General features: G+C 48.7%; 1 protein-coding gene across 1 annotated transcript in view; it reads right to left on the reverse strand.

The window, feature by feature from the left end:
- Positions 1–17,064, reverse strand: part of LOC137534714 (zinc finger protein 585A-like) — a 53,928-nt gene that overhangs the window by 23,878 nt on the left and 12,986 nt on the right. Inside the window, exons 2-3 of the mRNA XM_068256330.1 lie at positions 3,523–3,592; positions 3,340–3,437 (exon numbers count right to left, since the gene is read on the reverse strand). Coding sequence (XP_068112431.1) covers positions 3,340–3,437; positions 3,523–3,553 — 129 coding nt within the window. The 5' untranslated portion in view covers positions 3,554–3,592. The remainder of the gene's footprint in view (positions 1–3,339; positions 3,438–3,522; positions 3,593–17,064) is intronic.

Below are 17,064 nucleotides of genomic sequence, written 5' to 3' on the forward strand. Positions count from 1 at the left end.
ACTGCCACACCGAGTACTAGAGAGGGGGGGAATGAGGTTGTGTAAGGCTGGTTCACACTCGGGCCCTTTTGTGGCGCTTTTCAGCACTTAGCTGATCGGCGGTGATCAGCAAAGCACTGCAACAAATGTATTCCGATGGAATCATTCTCACTGCAGCATTTGTGAATTGCATAAATTGCAAACGCACTGCATGCAACATTTTGGCACTGATTTTCTCATTCTCTTGAACTGGAATCAAAAAGCCTAAACACCCAAAAAAAAAAAAAAAGAAAAAAAAATTAACCACTGGAATTTTGTGCTAGAAAAATCACCAAAATGTTGCACCACAAAACCACAATCACTAGGCAAATGCCATTGCAATAGTGTTAAAGCAATACTGTTGGGGGGGGGGGATGGGTTGAACTTACCCGGGGCTTCTAATGGTCCCCCGCAGACATCCTGTGCCTGTGCAGCCACTCTCCGATGCTCCGCCCCACCTCCAGTTCACTTCTGGAATTTCAGACTTTGAAGTCTGAAAACCACTGTGCCTGCGTTGCCATGTCCTCGCTCCCACTGATGTCACCAGGAGCGTACTGCACAGGCCCAGTATAGTCTGTGCCTGAGCAGTAGACTCCTGGTAACATCAGCGGGAGCGAGGACATGGCAACGCAGGCACAGTGGTTTTCAGACTTTAAAGGAGTCTTCAGGCGCATCCGCTCCGGCCCATGTGGCGGTAATTGACAGCGCCACTCACGCAAGCGCAGTACAGAGCGACCTGGAGGTCGCTCTGACGTCATCGCCGGGGACTGGGACAGACCTGCGGCGATCGGCTGAAGGCAGAGCTGCGGCGAGGGACGTCCTGGGAGCTTGGAGCTAGAGGAAGCCCCCGGGAAGTAGCACTCATTTTCTTAAATATCCCCTGATGACTCCTTTAAAGTCTGAAATTCCAGAAGTGAACCGGAGGCGGGGCCGGAGCATCAGTGAGTGGCTGCGCGGGTGCAGGAGGTCTGCCGGGGACCATTAGAAGCCCCGGGTAAATTCAACTCTTTTTTTCCCCCGACCCCCCCCAGTATTCCTTTAAAGGATACCCGAGGTGACATGTGACATGATGAGATGGACATGTGTATGTACAGTGCCTAGCACACAAATAACTATGCTGTGTTCCTTTTTTTCTTTCTCTGAAAAAGTGAATTATCAGGTATGTAAGTGGCTGACTCAGTCCTGACTCAGACAGGAAGTGACTACACTGTGACCCTCACTGATAAGAAATTCCAACTATAAAACACTTTCCTAGCATAAAATAACTTCTGAGAGCAAGAAAGAGATAAAAAGGGGAATTTCTTATCAATAAGGGTCACACTGTAGTCATTTCCTGTCTGAGTCAGGACTGAGTCAGCCACTTACATACCTGATATTTAACTCTTTCAGGCAGACAAAGAAAAACAAAAGGAACACATCATAGTTATTTGTGTGCTATGCACTGTACATTCACATGTCCATCTCATTATGTCACATGTCACTTCGGGTATCCTTTAGCCAGACCTAAAGCTCTTCACTCTGCATGATCGGCTGCAGGGGAGGGGTGTCTATAGCACACTCTTTTTTCAAAATTTTTGTGTAGTTACATACAGTGGTTTGCAAAAGTATTCAGCCACAATATTTTGTCATATTACTGCCACAAACATGAATCAATTTTATTGGAATTCCACGTGAAAGACCAGTACAAAGTGGTGTACATATGAGAAGTGGAACAAAAATTATACAAGATTCCAAAATGTTTTTACAATTAAATAACTGCAAAGTGGGGTGTGCGTAATTATTCGGCTCCATGAGTCAATACTTTGTAGAATCACCTTTTGCTGCAGTTACAGCTGCCAGTCTTTTAGGGTATGTCTCTACCAGCTTTGCACATCTAGAGACTGAAATCCTTGCCCATTCTTCTTTGTAAAACAGCTCCAGCTCAGTCAGATTAGATGGACAGTGTTTGTGAATAGCAGTTTTCAGATCTTGCCACAGATTCTCGATTGGATTAAGATCTGGACTTTAACTGGGCCATTCTAACACTTAGATAGGTTTTGTTTTAAACCATTCCATTGTTGCCCTGGCTTTATGTTTAGGGTCATTGCCCTGCTGGAAGGTGAACCTCCGCCCCAGCCTCAAGTCTTTTGCAGTCTCCAAGAGGTTTTCTTCCAAGTTTGCCCTGTATTTGGCTCCATCTATCTTCCCATCAACTCTGACCAGCTTCCCTGTCCCTGCTGAAGAGATGCACCCCCCGAGCATGATGCTGCCACCACATTTGACAGTGGGGATAGTGTGTTCTGAGTGATGTACAGTGTTAGTTTTCCGCCACACATAGCATTTTGCATTTTGGCCAACAAATTCCATTTTGGTCTCATCTGACCAGAGCACCTTCTTCCACATGGTTGCTGTGTCCCCCACATGGCTTGTGGCAAACTGCAAACTGGACTTCTTATGCTTTCTGTTAACAATGCCTTTCTTCTTGCCACTCTTCCATAAAGGCCAACTTTGTACAGTGCATGGCTAATAGTTGACCTATGGACAGAGTCTCCCACCTGAGCTGTAGATCTCTGCAGCTCATCCAGAGTCACCATGGGCTTCTTGACTGCATTTCTGATCAGCGCTCTCCTTGTTATGCCTGTGAGTTTAGGTGGATGGCCTTGTCTTGGTAGGTTTACAGTTGTGCCATACTCCTTCCATTTCTGAATGATCACTTGAACAGTGCTCCGTGGGATGTTCAAGGCTTTGGGAATCTTTTTGTAGCCTAAGCCTGCTTTAAATTTCTCAATAACTTGATCCCTGACCTGTCTTGTGTGTTCTTTGGACTTCACGGTGTTGTTGCTCCCAATATTCTCTTAGACAACCTCTGAGGCCCTCACAGAGAAGCTGTATTTGTACTGACATTAGATTACACACAGGTGCACTCTATTTAGTCATTAGCACTCATCAGGCAATGTCTACAGGCAACTGACTGCATTAAGATCAAAGGGGGCCGAATAATTATGCACACCCCACTTAGCAGTTATTTATTTGTAAAAAATGTTTGGAATCATGTATGATTTTCGTTCCACTTCTCATGTGTACACCACTTTGTGTTGGTCTTTCATGTGGAATTCCAATAAAATTGTTTCATGTTTGTGGCAGTAATATGACAAAATGTGGAAAACTTCAAGGGGGCCGAATACTTTTGCAACCCACTGTATATCAGCATCCTTATCTCTCTCATTTCAGGTTCATTTTAGGATGGTAAAGTAATTTAGTACAGCGGCATACAGTAATGTCAATAATAAAATACTGCTCAGTTTGTAAGAATGTTTTAGTTCTGGACTCTGTTCCACCTACCTGATAATGGTGGGGGATGGTGTGATCTTCCTGTGTATAGTCCTGGGAATAAAGAGGACCTGTACATCTCTCTGGTGGATTTCTGTTACTGGATCCATCTACAGGAAGCACACACACTGACTAAATAGATTGAGCCAGATGATTGGTGGGTGTTGGGGGATAGGGATTAAAGTCTTCTCTTACCCAATGATATAAGATGCGGCTGGTTCTCCATTATGAAGTTTATTGTAGAGATCCCTGTGTACTGCAACGCCTGCATGGAGAAATAGACAGTACATCCTAAGACCTCATAGGAAGCTGACACACACAGCGACAGGGTTATGAAGTTGGTGCAGAAAACATACGACTCCAATTCTGACTCCTCAGTTTATAAAACCGACTCCAAATGCCCAAAATGGCTCCGACTTCTTAGTCTAATACTTACCAGGGCTGCGGATGTGGTACCAAAATCATCCGACTCAGTTTATGAAACCACTGAATCCAACTCTGACTCCAGGTACCCAAAATTGCTCCAACTCCACAGCCCTGCACAGCGATACAATCATACAGATACACCCCATGCTGTTACTGGATAATGTTCCATAATTCCCATCACACCACACCTCTCCTCTCTCACTGCCATCAGTGTGCAGACTGAAAGGGAATCTGAAGTGAAAATAAACTTATTAGATAATGATTTGTATGTGTAGTACAGCTAGGAAATAGAACATTAGCAGCACAGATATGAGTCTAACATTGTTTCCAGTACAGGAAGCATTAAAGAGAGTCTGAAGCCAAATGAAATACTTATTTTTACCTGCTAATTATCTTAAGCAATGTGACCAGTGCTGAAACTCTGCATTCCTGCGGCAGAACAAGGTCTTTACACCCCCCCACCCCCCCCAAATCCTGGGGCAAAATTCCACGACTTTCCAGGTCGCGTATTTTGCTGCCCGGGAAGGCAGAGCTTTGTGCTGTAGCTCTGCCGCTACAGGAGTCAATCTCCACGGATCTCCGCCTCTCCCCACCGCTCTCAATGAAAGAAGACTGAGAGGGGCGGGGAGAGGTAGCGATCGGCGGAGATTGACTCCAGTAGAGGCAGAGCTACAGTGCAAAGCTCTGCCTCTACCAGTAAGCGCTCCCCAATTTTTGCTCCGGGAATTTGAGGGTTATAAAGACCTCTTTATGCTGCGGGAATGCATTCAGGCGTGTGTACGAGCCTTTAGAGAAACTTGAGTTATCTATGCAAAAGAGCTGTCCAACTGGGTGGCTGTTTTCTGGAGCACTTCAAAGAAAAAAAACAGTCAGAAACAGATTTAGGCCTCTTGCACACTGCAACCAATTCAGATTCAGATTCCGCTTTTTAATCAGTTTTTACATCCGATTCAGATTCTGATTTTCAGTTTGCTCCCTGCACACTGCATGCAAATCGGAATCTGAATCGGATGTAAAAACTGATTAAAAAGCGGAATCTGAATCTGAATTGGTTGCAGTGTGCAAGAGGCCTTAGATAAGATATTTACTGCAGGGAAGTTGAAAGGTTCATTAGCTCTGCTTATTTTATAGTTTAAAATACACAGAGACCCATTTGCAATTAACTTTTCCTCCTGAGTTTTCTCCAAAGTGATATTTTTAAACTTGTCAATAAAATGCCTTTTAAAATCACCAACAAGCAAGAAAATACCTAATACAGTTCAGATAGAACTTTAAAGTCAGAAAACAGCCCTCTCCACAACTTTGAAAGTCGTAGAGATAATGGCTTTTTTGTATAGAGATAACAACTGGAGTTTAACTCTTCCTGTACTGGAAACAATTAGACTGATGTATTTGATCTTAATGTTTTATTTCTTACCTGTGCTACGCATACAAATCATAATATAGTTTTTTTCGCTTCAGTGTCTCTTTAAAACAAAACAACAACAAAAACAAACGAAAAAAGTATTTGGCTTGTGGAATGCCCTATAAACTAAATGATAGAGTTATTTAGTCTAGAGAAAAGACTCCTTAGAGGAGATCTAATGAACATGTATAAATACATCAGAGGGCAATATAATAGCTTGGCGGATGAGCTTTTTGTCCCTAGGCCTTCTCAAAGGACTAGAGGACATGATCTGCGCATGGAGGAAAAACGTTTTAGCCATTTATTTAGGAAAGGGTTCTTTACAATACTTTTACTTTTCTTCTGGCAGAGGAGAGGTCATTACTTCACAGACTGCTCTGAAAGAATCATTTTGAATGCTGAGTGTTGTGTAATCTGCACATATTATAGAATGATGCAATGTTAGAAAAAACACTATATACCTGAAAATAAAAAATATGAGAATGTTTTCTTTGCTGCTAATCTTCTAGTAATTATTCATAGTACACAACCAATTCATTATATCCTATAGTTTTTTTCCGCTTCAGTGTCTCTTTAAAGCGGATCCGAGATGAAAAACTAACTATAACAAGTAACTTGTCTATCTACCTTATCGAACGTTTAGATAGTTTACACAGCAAATCTAGCTGCAAACAGCTTCAACAGTTTGATTATTTCTTCCTGTGATACAATGAGGGCAGCCATGTTCAGCTTGTCACATTACACTGGCAAGCTTGATAGCATCTCCAGCCCTCAGCCTGTGAAAAGTCCACTCCCATGTAGTCCTCGCCTCTGAAATCTCTGGCCAGTAACACCTCCTCTTCCTGTCCAGACTGAGCTCTTGCTACATTTCTCTAAGAGTGCCAAGGCACAAAAGGAGCTGTGGGCGAGGCTTGTTTAGTTTATGGAATTAGAGCATTAAAGGGGAACTGAAGAGAGCGGTATATGGAGGCTGCCATGTTTATTTCCTTTTAAAGCAATACCAGTTGCCTGGCAGCCCTGCTGATCCTCTGCCTCTAATACTATTAGCCTTAGCCCCTCAAGAAGCATGCAGCAGATCAAGTGTTTCAGACTTTAAAGTCAGATCTGACAAGACTAACTGCATGCTTGTTTCTGGTGTTATTCAGATACTACTGCAGAGAAATAGACCAGCAGGGCTGCCAGGCAACTGGTATTGATGAAAAGGAAATAAATATGGCAGCCTCCATATACCTCTTACTTCAGTTCCCCTTTAACCTCCTTGCCGGTCTGATTCTTTCCAGATTTTAGGGTCTAAAAGAGGTGCAATTTTTTTCCACTCATTCAGACCCTAAAACCTGAAAAAAAATCATTCTGGCAGGGAGATCTGCAGCAGAATGAAAAAAATTTACCTTCCTGGGCTCCAGCGCCGCAGTTATTTTGACCACAAGATGGCGCTAATATAAATATAAACGAACTTCTCTATATTTCTCTAATATAGAGAAGTTCGTTTTAAATATTAGCCCCGCCCCCGATGACGTCACGCCGCCACCGCCGCTCCGATTGGTTGCCGGGTCCCCGGAAGAATAGCGGGGACATGGGGATCCCGGCAGCCAGGGAAAGACCCAACACTACCGGGGAGAGAGTCTGGAGTCCCGCTGCACAGCGCAATCGCACGCGGGACTCCAAAACCGACAGGTAAAGCGCTGCACTGCCTACCCAGACCTGAGCTCGGGATCACCGCTAACAGCTTTTTTTTTTTACCCCGAGCTCAGGTCGGGAAAACCGGCAAGGAGGTTAAAGAGACACTGAAGCGAAAAAAAATATATGATATAATGAATTGGTTGTGTACTATGAATAATTACTAGAGGATTAGCAGCAAAGAAAATATTCTCATTTTTATTTTCAGGTATATAGTGTTTTTTCTAACATTGCATCATTCTCTAATATGTGCAGATTACACAACACTCAGCATTCAAAATGATTCTTTCAGAGCAGTCTGTGAAGTAATGACCTCTCCTGTGCCAGAGGAAAAGTAAATAGTTAACTAACAGTTGAGATAACAAAAGTCAGAAAACAGCCCTCTCCAGGACTTTGAAAGTCATAGAGATAATGGCTTTTTTGTATAGAGATAACAACTGGAGTTTCTTAATTCTTCCTGCACTGGAAACAATTAGACTGATGTATCTGATCTTAAGCTGGCCATACACTGGCCCGATTTGCGCCCGTTTCGACAGCAGATTCGATCACTGGGATCGAATCTGCTGCCAATCGTTCACGCTACACGCCGAATTTCGATCCATTTCGTCCGATCCCGTCGATCGCGCCGTGCGGAAAATAACCGTCGATCGCCCGCGGGTAAAGAGCGCATCGCTAGCGGCGTTCGAGTGCCCGACGACCGACGCAATAGAGCCCGCATACATTACCTGCTCCGCCGGCGCGACTCCAGTCTCCCGGTCACCGCTGCTCTGTCTGCGCTCTGGTCTCCAGGTCCGGCATGCCTCACTTCTTCTAGCCCGGCAGGAAGTTTAAACAGTAGAGCGCCCTCTACTGTTTAAACTTCCTGCCGGGCTAGAAGAAGTGAGGCATGCCGGACCTGGAGACCAGAGCGCAGACAGAGCAGCGGTGACCGGGAGACTGGAGTCGCGCCGGCGGAGCAGGTAATGTATGCGGGCGGGCGGGGGCAGCAGCAGCACCACCACCACAACAGATTGTGAACGGTTTCAGGCTGAAATCGGTTCACAATCTGTTTGCTGTAAAGGTAGCCATACGATCCCTCTCTGATTAGATTCGATCTGTCTGTTGGTCGAATCTGATGGCAAATCGACCAGTGTATGGCCACCTTTAATGTTTTATTTCTTAGCTGTACTACACATACAAATCATAATATCATAGTTTTTTTTCGCTTCAGTGTCTCTAAGTGGTTGCTGCAGGATCACTTCCATGAAGTCAGTGGAACTGCCACACTGAGTAACAGAGAGGGGGGGATATGAGGTTGTGTAAGGCTGGTTCACACTCGGATACGTTCGGGGAGTTTTTCAGTGTTTTGCTGACCGGCGGCTACCATCAAAGCACTGCAGAAAATGTATCTCTATGGCATCATTCTCACTGCAGTACTTGTGATTTGCATAAATTGGCGACAATCGTGGTGCAATTCTCATTCTCTGGAACTGGAACCAAAAGTAAAATCACCCAAAAAATTATCATAAGTTAACAAAATCACAGCCACTAGGCAATTGCTATTGCATTTTGCGATCAGTGTGTGAACCAGGCCTAATGCCTGTGTCTCATTAACCATTTCAGCCCGCGGGGATTTTTCACCTTATGCATCGGAGCAATTTTCACCTCCCATTCATTCGCTAATAACTTTATCACTACTTATCACAATTTATTGATCTATATCTTGTTTTTTCCGCCACTAATTAGGTTTTCTGTGGGTGGTACATTTTGCTAAGAGCCACTTTACCGTAAATGCATTTTAACAGGATTAATAAGAAAAAAAATGGAAAAAATTCATTACTCAGTTTTCAGCCATTATAGCTTTAAAATAATCCACGCTACCATAATTAAAACCTATGTATTTTATTTGCCCGTATGTCTCGGTAATTATACCATTTAAATTATGTCCCTATTACAATGTATGGCGCCAATATTTTATTTGGAAATAAAGGTGCATGGTTTCCGTTTTGCGTCCATCACTATTTACAAGCTTATAATTTTAAAAAGGTTTGTAGTATACCCCCTTCAAATGCATATTTTAAAAGTTCAGACCCTTAGGTAACTATTTGTTTTTTTTTTATTGTAATTTTTTTACCATTAAAAATTTTATTTGGGTAATATTTTGGTGTAGGACATAAACAGTTAATTTTTAATGTTGTAAAATGTCTTTATTGTAATGTAAAAAATGTGCAGATGTAGTTTTACTATTTGGCCACAAGATGGCCACCTTCGTTTTTAGTTTCCCTCCTTGTACTTCTCGCTAAGCGGAAGTACAAGGGGATGCGGAAATCTGTCCGGGCAGAAGAGCCGAAGCCTCACAGGTGAGCGCTTCGGTTTTTCTGTGGAGGAAAGGGATCGGTGATCGGGAACCATGTTCCCTTTCACTGATCCCAGGGCTCCTGGGGGACACAGCGGGGACGCGCCCAAGCGTGTGAGCGCTGCAGAGCTGCCGCCCGGACGTGAGCTTCACGTCCGGGCGGCGGAAATGGTGAAAGAGACACTGAAGCGGACAAAAATTATGATATAATGAATTGGTTGTGTAGTACGGATAATTACTAGAATATTAAAGACAAAGACAAACACTTATATAGCGCTTTTCTCCTGGCAGACTCAAAGCGCCAGAGCTGCAGCCACTAGGACGCGCTCTATAGGCAGTAGAGGTGCTTAGGGAGACTTGCCTAAGGTCTCCTGCTGAATAGGTGCTGGCTTACTGAACAGGCAGAGCTGAGAGTCGAACCCTGGTCTCCGGTGTCAGAGGCAGAGCCCTTAACCATTACACTATCCCGCCACAGCTGGATTAGAAGCAAAGAAAATACCATCAAATTTTTATTTTTTAGTTATATAGTGTTTTTATAACATTGCATCATTCTCTAATATTTGCATTTTCCCCTATACTCAGCATTTTAAATGATTTGTACAGAGCAGACTGAACTTTTGACCTGTGCTGAACTGTTCTCTGCAGAAGAAAAAGCCTGACAGCTGAGATAATAAACTTCAGATAACAGAGCTCTCCTGGAGCTGAATGGCTTGTTTTGCATATATAATAACTAGAGTGTCTTAACTCTTCCTGTACTGGAAACCATATTATGCCTAGTATACACCACACAATTTTCTGTTAGATTTTTCTGTTAAGGGGTCCATACACTTACCGATTTTCCCGCCGATATACAGCCGATTCGATCACTGTGATCGAATCAGCTGTGAAATCGCTGCGCAAATGCTGACCGAACTGTCCCTCGGCAGGAAGTAGAGTGAAGCTGGAGCCGAGAAGACAGCGGAGACCAGGGGACTCGCGCCAGCCAGATCAGGTAATGTATGCGGGGGCCCAGGGGCGGTGGCAGCTCCACAGATGTTGACTCACAATCTGTTTGCAGTAAAGGCAGCCATACGATCCCTCTCTGATCAGATTCGATCAGAGTAGCATCTATCTGTTGGTCGTTCTGATGACAAATCGACCAGCGTATGGCCACCTTTATGCTTGGCATACACGGAGCGATCCGGCGGCGATCGACTCCCGCCGCATCCCGGATCGATTCCCACTCGTCTCCGCCGTCGCTTCCTTATCAGCCACTCGATACCCCGCCATTGTTTGCCAGCGGGGATCGAGCATCGAGCGGGGTCATCGGACCTGCTGAATATTATCAGCTCCTGGCATCAGCTGCTCGATACACGGCACAGAAACGTACCGTGTATCCTCAGCATAAAGCTGCCCATACACCTAACGATTTTGCCGCCGATATACAGCAGATTCGATCACTGTGATCGAATCTGCTGTGAAATCGTTGCGCAAACGCTGACAGAAAAATCGATTTCCGTCCGAAATCAATCGTTCCCGTCGATCCGTCCGTGCTGAAGATTTCCCTCGATCGTCGGCGGGTCGTGAGTGTCGGTAGCGGCGTTCAAATGCCCGATGACCGACGCTAGCGGTAATACATTACCTGCTCTGGCCGGCGCGACTCCCCCTCTGTCCCCGCAGCTTCTTCTCCGCGCTGGGTTCCGGACCGGCTGCTGCTTCATTGAACTTCCTGTCCCGGCAGGAAGCTTAAACAGTAGAGCGCCCTCTACTGTTTAAACTTACCCGACAGGAAGATCAATGAAGCAGCAGCCGGTCCGGAACCCAGCGCGGAGAAGAAGCTGCGGGGACAGAGGGGGAGTCGCGCCGGCCAGAGCAGGTAATGTATGCGGGCAGGCATGCGGGCGGGGGCAGCGGCAGCACCACCACCACAGATTGTGATCGGTTTCATGCTGAAATCGATTCACAATCTGTTTGCAGTAAAGGCAGCCATACGATCCCTCTCTGATCAGATTCGATCAGAGAGGGATCTATCTGTTGGTCGAATCTGATGACAAATCGACCAGTGTATGGCCACCTATATGCTGGGTACACATTATGAGATTTTATGGTCGATTTACTGTCAGATCGATTACAACACGTTCGATTTGCTTTCCGATCGATTTCCGAGCATTTTCCGATAGATTTCCTGTTGAAGTTAACAGAAATCGATCGGAAAATGCTCGGAAATCGGTCGGAAAGCAAATCAAACATGTTGGAAATAATCGATCTGAATGTAAATCGACCATAAAATCTCATAGTGTGTACCCAGCTTTATGCTGGGTACACACGTTAAGATTTTCAGCTCGATTCGCGGTTCGATTATTTCAAACATGCTCGATCGGATTTTGATCGTTCCTGCCGTCAATTTTGCATACTTAACATAAAAAAAAAAAAAAAACGATTGAAATCCAATTGAGCATGTTTAAAATAATTTAATCGATCCGTTCGATCCCGCGAATCGAGCGGGAAATCTTAACGTGTGTACCCAGCATTAGACTTTTTGTAAGATTTTCTGTAATTAGATTATTTTCTGTAAAGTACTGGTAAGGTCCGTACACACGCCGGACTTTAGGCAACGACGGGTCCGTCGTTGCCTCCCGCTGGGTGGGCGTGCCAGCGACAGTCCGGTGTGTGTACGCTCTGTAGTCAGACTGATACGGCTGTTTCTGAGCGATCCGGCGGATCGCTCAGAAACAGCCGTATCAGTCTGACGACAGAGCGTACACACGCCGGACTGTCGCTGGCACGCCCACCCAGCGGGAGGCAACGACGGACCCGTCGTTGCCTAAAGTCCGGTGTGTGTACGGACCTGTAGAGACTGGTTATTATCTCTGGTGGATTGTCTTCTGGGTATCTCCTGCTGAGTAGAACAATGCTTAATTGCTAGGCAAAGAGCCCTGACTTCTGATTAGGTTTTCTCAGCTGTATTGTGTTTTTCTTTTGCAGAGAACAGTTCAGGACAGGTCAAAAGTTTAATGCCTGGCCTGTAGAATGCTGAGTATTGTGTAAACTGCAAATATTAAAGAATGATGCAATGTAAAAAACAAAACAAAAAAAAACGCTGTATAACTGAATATGATAATTTTTTTTTTTTTTTGCTACCAATGTTCTAGTAATTACCCCTACTACACAACCAATTCATAATATATTTTTTTTTTCGCTTCAGTGTCTCTAAGCTCTTCACTCTGTACATGTTCTGCAGGGGAGAGGTGTCTAGAGCACTCTCTTGTCTCACTATTATTCTATATTTATATAGCACTGACATCTTCTGCAGCACTTCACAGAGTACATAACCATGTCACTGGCTGTCCTCAGGAGTTCACTCTATCATTGTCATAATGCACAGATTCCCAACCCGTGTGTTTCAACACATTTGGTGTTGCGGCAGCATTGGGTATGTGTCACCGCTTGCCACCTCGCTCTGATTAGATCAGGACTAAAAGAAAGTGGCCACCGATACCGACAAAAGTGGAAATCGGCGTCCATTTTCTTGTAGATCTGCTATGTGGCATCACTACACTGCAGCGCTACCTGGCAGACGCTGCCAAGGACAAGTAAGCATCCACTCCGCATCACGTGGGGGGATAACATATCGCCGCTGCCCGGGGATACGCCACCGCTGGAGACACTGAAGCTGCCTGAGACTACAGCGCCACTGCTGGGGACACACCATAGCAGCTGCTGGGGACATTACAGCACGCTGCTGGTATATGTGCTGCCCTCCCCCTGCTGCCCGTCATGCTCCATGTCTTGCCACAGCAGGATAGATTCTGCCGCTTCTCCATCCCTGCGGCCACAGCAGGCAAGCCCCTGCCGCTCCTCCATCCATGCGGCCACAGCAGGCCAGCCCCTGCCGCTCCTCCATCCATGCGGCCACAGCAGGCCAGCCCCTGCCGCTCCTCCATCCATGCGGCCACAGCAGGCCAGCCCCTGCCGCTCCTCCATCCATGCGGCCACAGCAGGCCAGCCCCTGCCGCTCCTCCATCCATGCGGCCACAGCAGGCCAGCCCCTGCCGCTCCTCCATCCATGCGGCCACAGCAGGCCAGCCCCTGCCGCTCCTCCATCCATGCGGCCACAGCAGGCCAGCCCCTGCCGCTCCTCCATCCATACGGCCACAGCAGGTCAGCCCCTGCCGCTCTACCATCCATGCGGCCACAGCAGGCAAGCCCCTGCAGCTCCTCCATCTATGCGGCCACAGCCCGCCAGCCCCTGCCGCTCCTCCATCCATGCGGCCACAGCAGGCCAGCCCCTGCCGCTCCTCCATCCATGCGGCCACAGCAGGCCAGCCCCTGCCGACCCTCCATCCATGCGGCCACAGCAGGCCAGCCCCTGCCGCTCCTCCATCCATGCGGCCACAGCAGGCCAGCCCCTGATGCTCCTCCATCCATGCGGCCACAGCAGGTCAGCCCCTGCCGCTCCACCATCCATGCGGCCACAGCAGGCAAGCCCCTGCCGCTCCACCATCCATGCGGCGACAGCAGGCAAGCCCCTGCCGCTCCTCCATCTATGTGGCCACAGCAGGCCAGCCCCTGCCGCTCCTCCATCTATGTGGCCACAGCAGGCAAGCCCCTGCCGCTCCTCCATCTATGCGGCCACAGTAGGCCAGCCCCTGCCGCTCCTCCATCCATGCGGCCACAGCAGGTCAGCCCCTGCCGCTCCACCATCCATGCGGCCACAGCAGGTCAGCCCCTGCCGCTCCACCATCCATGCGGCGACAGCAGGCAAGCCCCTGCCGCTCCTCCATCTATGTGGCCACAGCAGGCCAGCCCCTGCCGCTCCTCCATCTATGTGGCCACAGCAGGCAAGCCCCTGCCGCTCCTCCATCTATGCGGCCACAGTAGGCCAGCCCCTGCCGCTCCTCCATCCATGCGGCAACAGCAGGTCAGCCCCTGCCGCTCCACCATCCATGCGGCCACAGCAGGTCAGCCCCTGCCGCTCCACCATCCATGCGGCCACAGCAGGCAAGCCCCTGCCGCTCCACCATCCATGCGGCGACAGCAGGCAAGCCCCTGCCGCTCCTCCATCTATGTGGCCACAGCAGGCCAGCCCCTGCCGCTCCTCCATCTATGTGGCCACAGCAGGCAAGCCCCTGCCGCTCCTCCATCTATGCGGCCACAGTAGGCCAGCCCCTGCCGCTCCTCCATCCATGCGGCCACAGCAGGTCAGCCCCTGCCGCTCCACCATCCATGCGGCCACAGCAGGTCAGCCCCTGCCGCTCCACCATCCATGCGGCGACAGCAGGCAAGCCCCTGCCGCTCCTCCATCTATGTGGCCACAGCAGGCCAGCCCCTGCCGCTCCTCCATCTATGTGGCCACAGCAGGCAAGCCCCTGCCGCTCCTCCATCTATGCGGCCACAGTAGGCCAGCCCCTGCCGCTCCTCCATCCATGCGGCCACAGCAGGTCAGCCCCTGCCGCTCCACCATCCATGCGGCCACAGCAGGTCAGCCCCTGCCGCTCCACCATCCATGCGGCGACAGCAGGCAAGCCCCTGCCGCTCCTCCATCTATGTGGCCACAGCAGGCCAGCCCCTGCCGCTCCTCCATCTATGTGGCCACAGCAGGCAAGCCCCTGCCGCTCCTCCATCTATGCGGCCACAGTAGGCCAGCCCCTGCCGCTCCTCCATCCATGCGGCAACAGCAGGCCAGCCCCTGCGGCTCCTCCATCTATGCGGCCACAGCAGGCCAGCCCCTGCCGCTCCTCCATCCATGCGGCCACAGCAGGCCAGCCCCTGCCGCTCCTCCATCCATGCGGCAACAGCAGGCCAGCCCCTGCCGCTCCTCCATCCATGCGGCAACAGCAGGCCAGCCCCTGCGGCTCCTCCATCTATGCGGCCACAGCAGGCCAGCCCCTGCCGCTCCTCCATCCATGCGGCCACAGCAGGCCAGCCCCTGACGCTCCTCCATCCATGCGGCCACAGCAGGCCAGCCCCTGACGCTCCTCCATCCATGCGGCTACAGCAGGCCAGCCCCTGACGCTCCTCCATCCATGCGGCCACAGCAGGTCAGCCCCTGCCGCTCCACCATCCATGCGGCCACAGCAGGCAAGCCCCTGCCGCTCCTCCATCTATGTGGCCACAGCAGGCCAGCCCCTGCCGCTCCTCCATCTATGTGGCCACAGCAGGCCAGGCCCTGCCGCTCCTCCATCCATGCGGCCACAGCAGGCCAGGCCCTGCCGCTCCTCCATCCATGCGGCCACAGCAGGCCAGCCCCTGGCGCTCCACCATCTATGTGGCCATAGCAGGCCAGGCCCTGCCGCTCCTCCATCTATACGGCCACAGCAGGCCAGCCCCTGCCGCTCCTCCATCCATGTGGCCATAGCAGGCCAGGCCCTGCCGCTCCTCCATCCATGTGGCCATAGCAGGCCAGGCCCTGCCGCTCCTCCATCTATGTGGCCATAGCAGGCCAGGCCCTGCCGCTCCTCCATCTATACGGCCACAGCAGGCCAGGCCCTGCCGCTCCTCCATCCATGCGGCCACAGCAGGCAAGCCCCTGCCGCTCCTCCATCTATGTGGCCATAGCAGGCCAGGCCCTGCCGCTCCTCCATCTATACGGCCACAGCAGGCCAGGCCCTGCCGCTCCTCCATCCATGCGGCCACAGCAGGCAAGCCCCTGCCGCTCCTCCATCTATGTGGCCATAGCAGGCCAGGCCCTGCCGCTCCTCCATCTATACGGCCACAGCAGGCCAGTTGTTGCCGCTATTTTTCTATTGTACATATGTGATGTGTATGATTTGACGGAGCTGTCACTACTTCAAAAAGGTTGGGAACCACTGTCATAATGTAATGTCCTACCATATTATTATTACTATGCATTTATATAGCACTGACATACTCTGCAGCATTTTACAGCGTAACCTCCTCCTCCTCCCCAGACTGAGCTCCCATAAGCCCTTGTTACAGTGTCAAGGCACTCTGAAAAGCTGTGGGTGAGGCTTGATTAGTTTATAGGGAATTAGGGTATTAAAACAAAAACAAAAAAGTATTTGGCTTGAGGAATACCCTATAAACTACATGAAAGGAACACAATTATGCAATGAGTAAAAGTTTATCTCGGATCCACTTTAGAAGGAAATAAATATGGCAGCCTCCATATCCCTCTCACGTCAGGTGTCCTTTAATACTTATTAGTATACAAATACACACACAAAGAAAAAAAAGAGAGCAAACTGGGTACCCACTACAGTCAATACAGAATAGAAGGGGCACAGTGCGAGAATAGCCCTTGTAAGCCTATCGTTTGGAATATCAGTCTCAAAAGAGAACATTGGTCTGCTATAAGCACCTGTCAAACTAAAGCCTTCTACACACTTTCCATTATGGTTGGCCAATCAGTGATGGATTTTACCACATTCATGTAGTATGAAGGTTTACCTACACAATCTGCTCATAGTATTCAATATCTATTGACCCTCACATTACATGGAGGAGGTAAAATTCATCAGTGGTTGGCCAATCAAAATTGAATGTGTGTATCAGGCTTCAGAGTCCAACACATCTTCCCGGATGTCTCATGCCAAAAATGAGCAAGAATTCCACAAAGTGCTCATTCAGCTAACCTGGCTTGTCAGGTTTTATAGCTGTAAAAAAATCTGTCAGCTTGATCCATGCAAAGCAAAACCAAGGTCTCTTCACTGTAATATCATGCGATATTAGTCCACAAGGAAAGTTGCGATCACAATCCTGACCTCTCAGCGTGGCATAGGATTTCCCTGAAAAGAATGAGAATATAGTGCAATATTGCTTCCAATGAACCACCCAGTGATTCACTTCATGCAATTGTGTGAAACTGCCTCCACCAGTATATCAAGGAAACACGGGGGGGGGGGGGGGGGGGTATATATTCACCCCCTTAGTGAGTTGCACTCACCAGATACTT

Source organism: Hyperolius riggenbachi, chromosome 10 (assembly GCF_040937935.1).
Source record: "Hyperolius riggenbachi isolate aHypRig1 chromosome 10, aHypRig1.pri, whole genome shotgun sequence".
Classification (NCBI taxonomy): Eukaryota; Metazoa; Chordata; class Amphibia; order Anura; family Hyperoliidae; genus Hyperolius; species Hyperolius riggenbachi.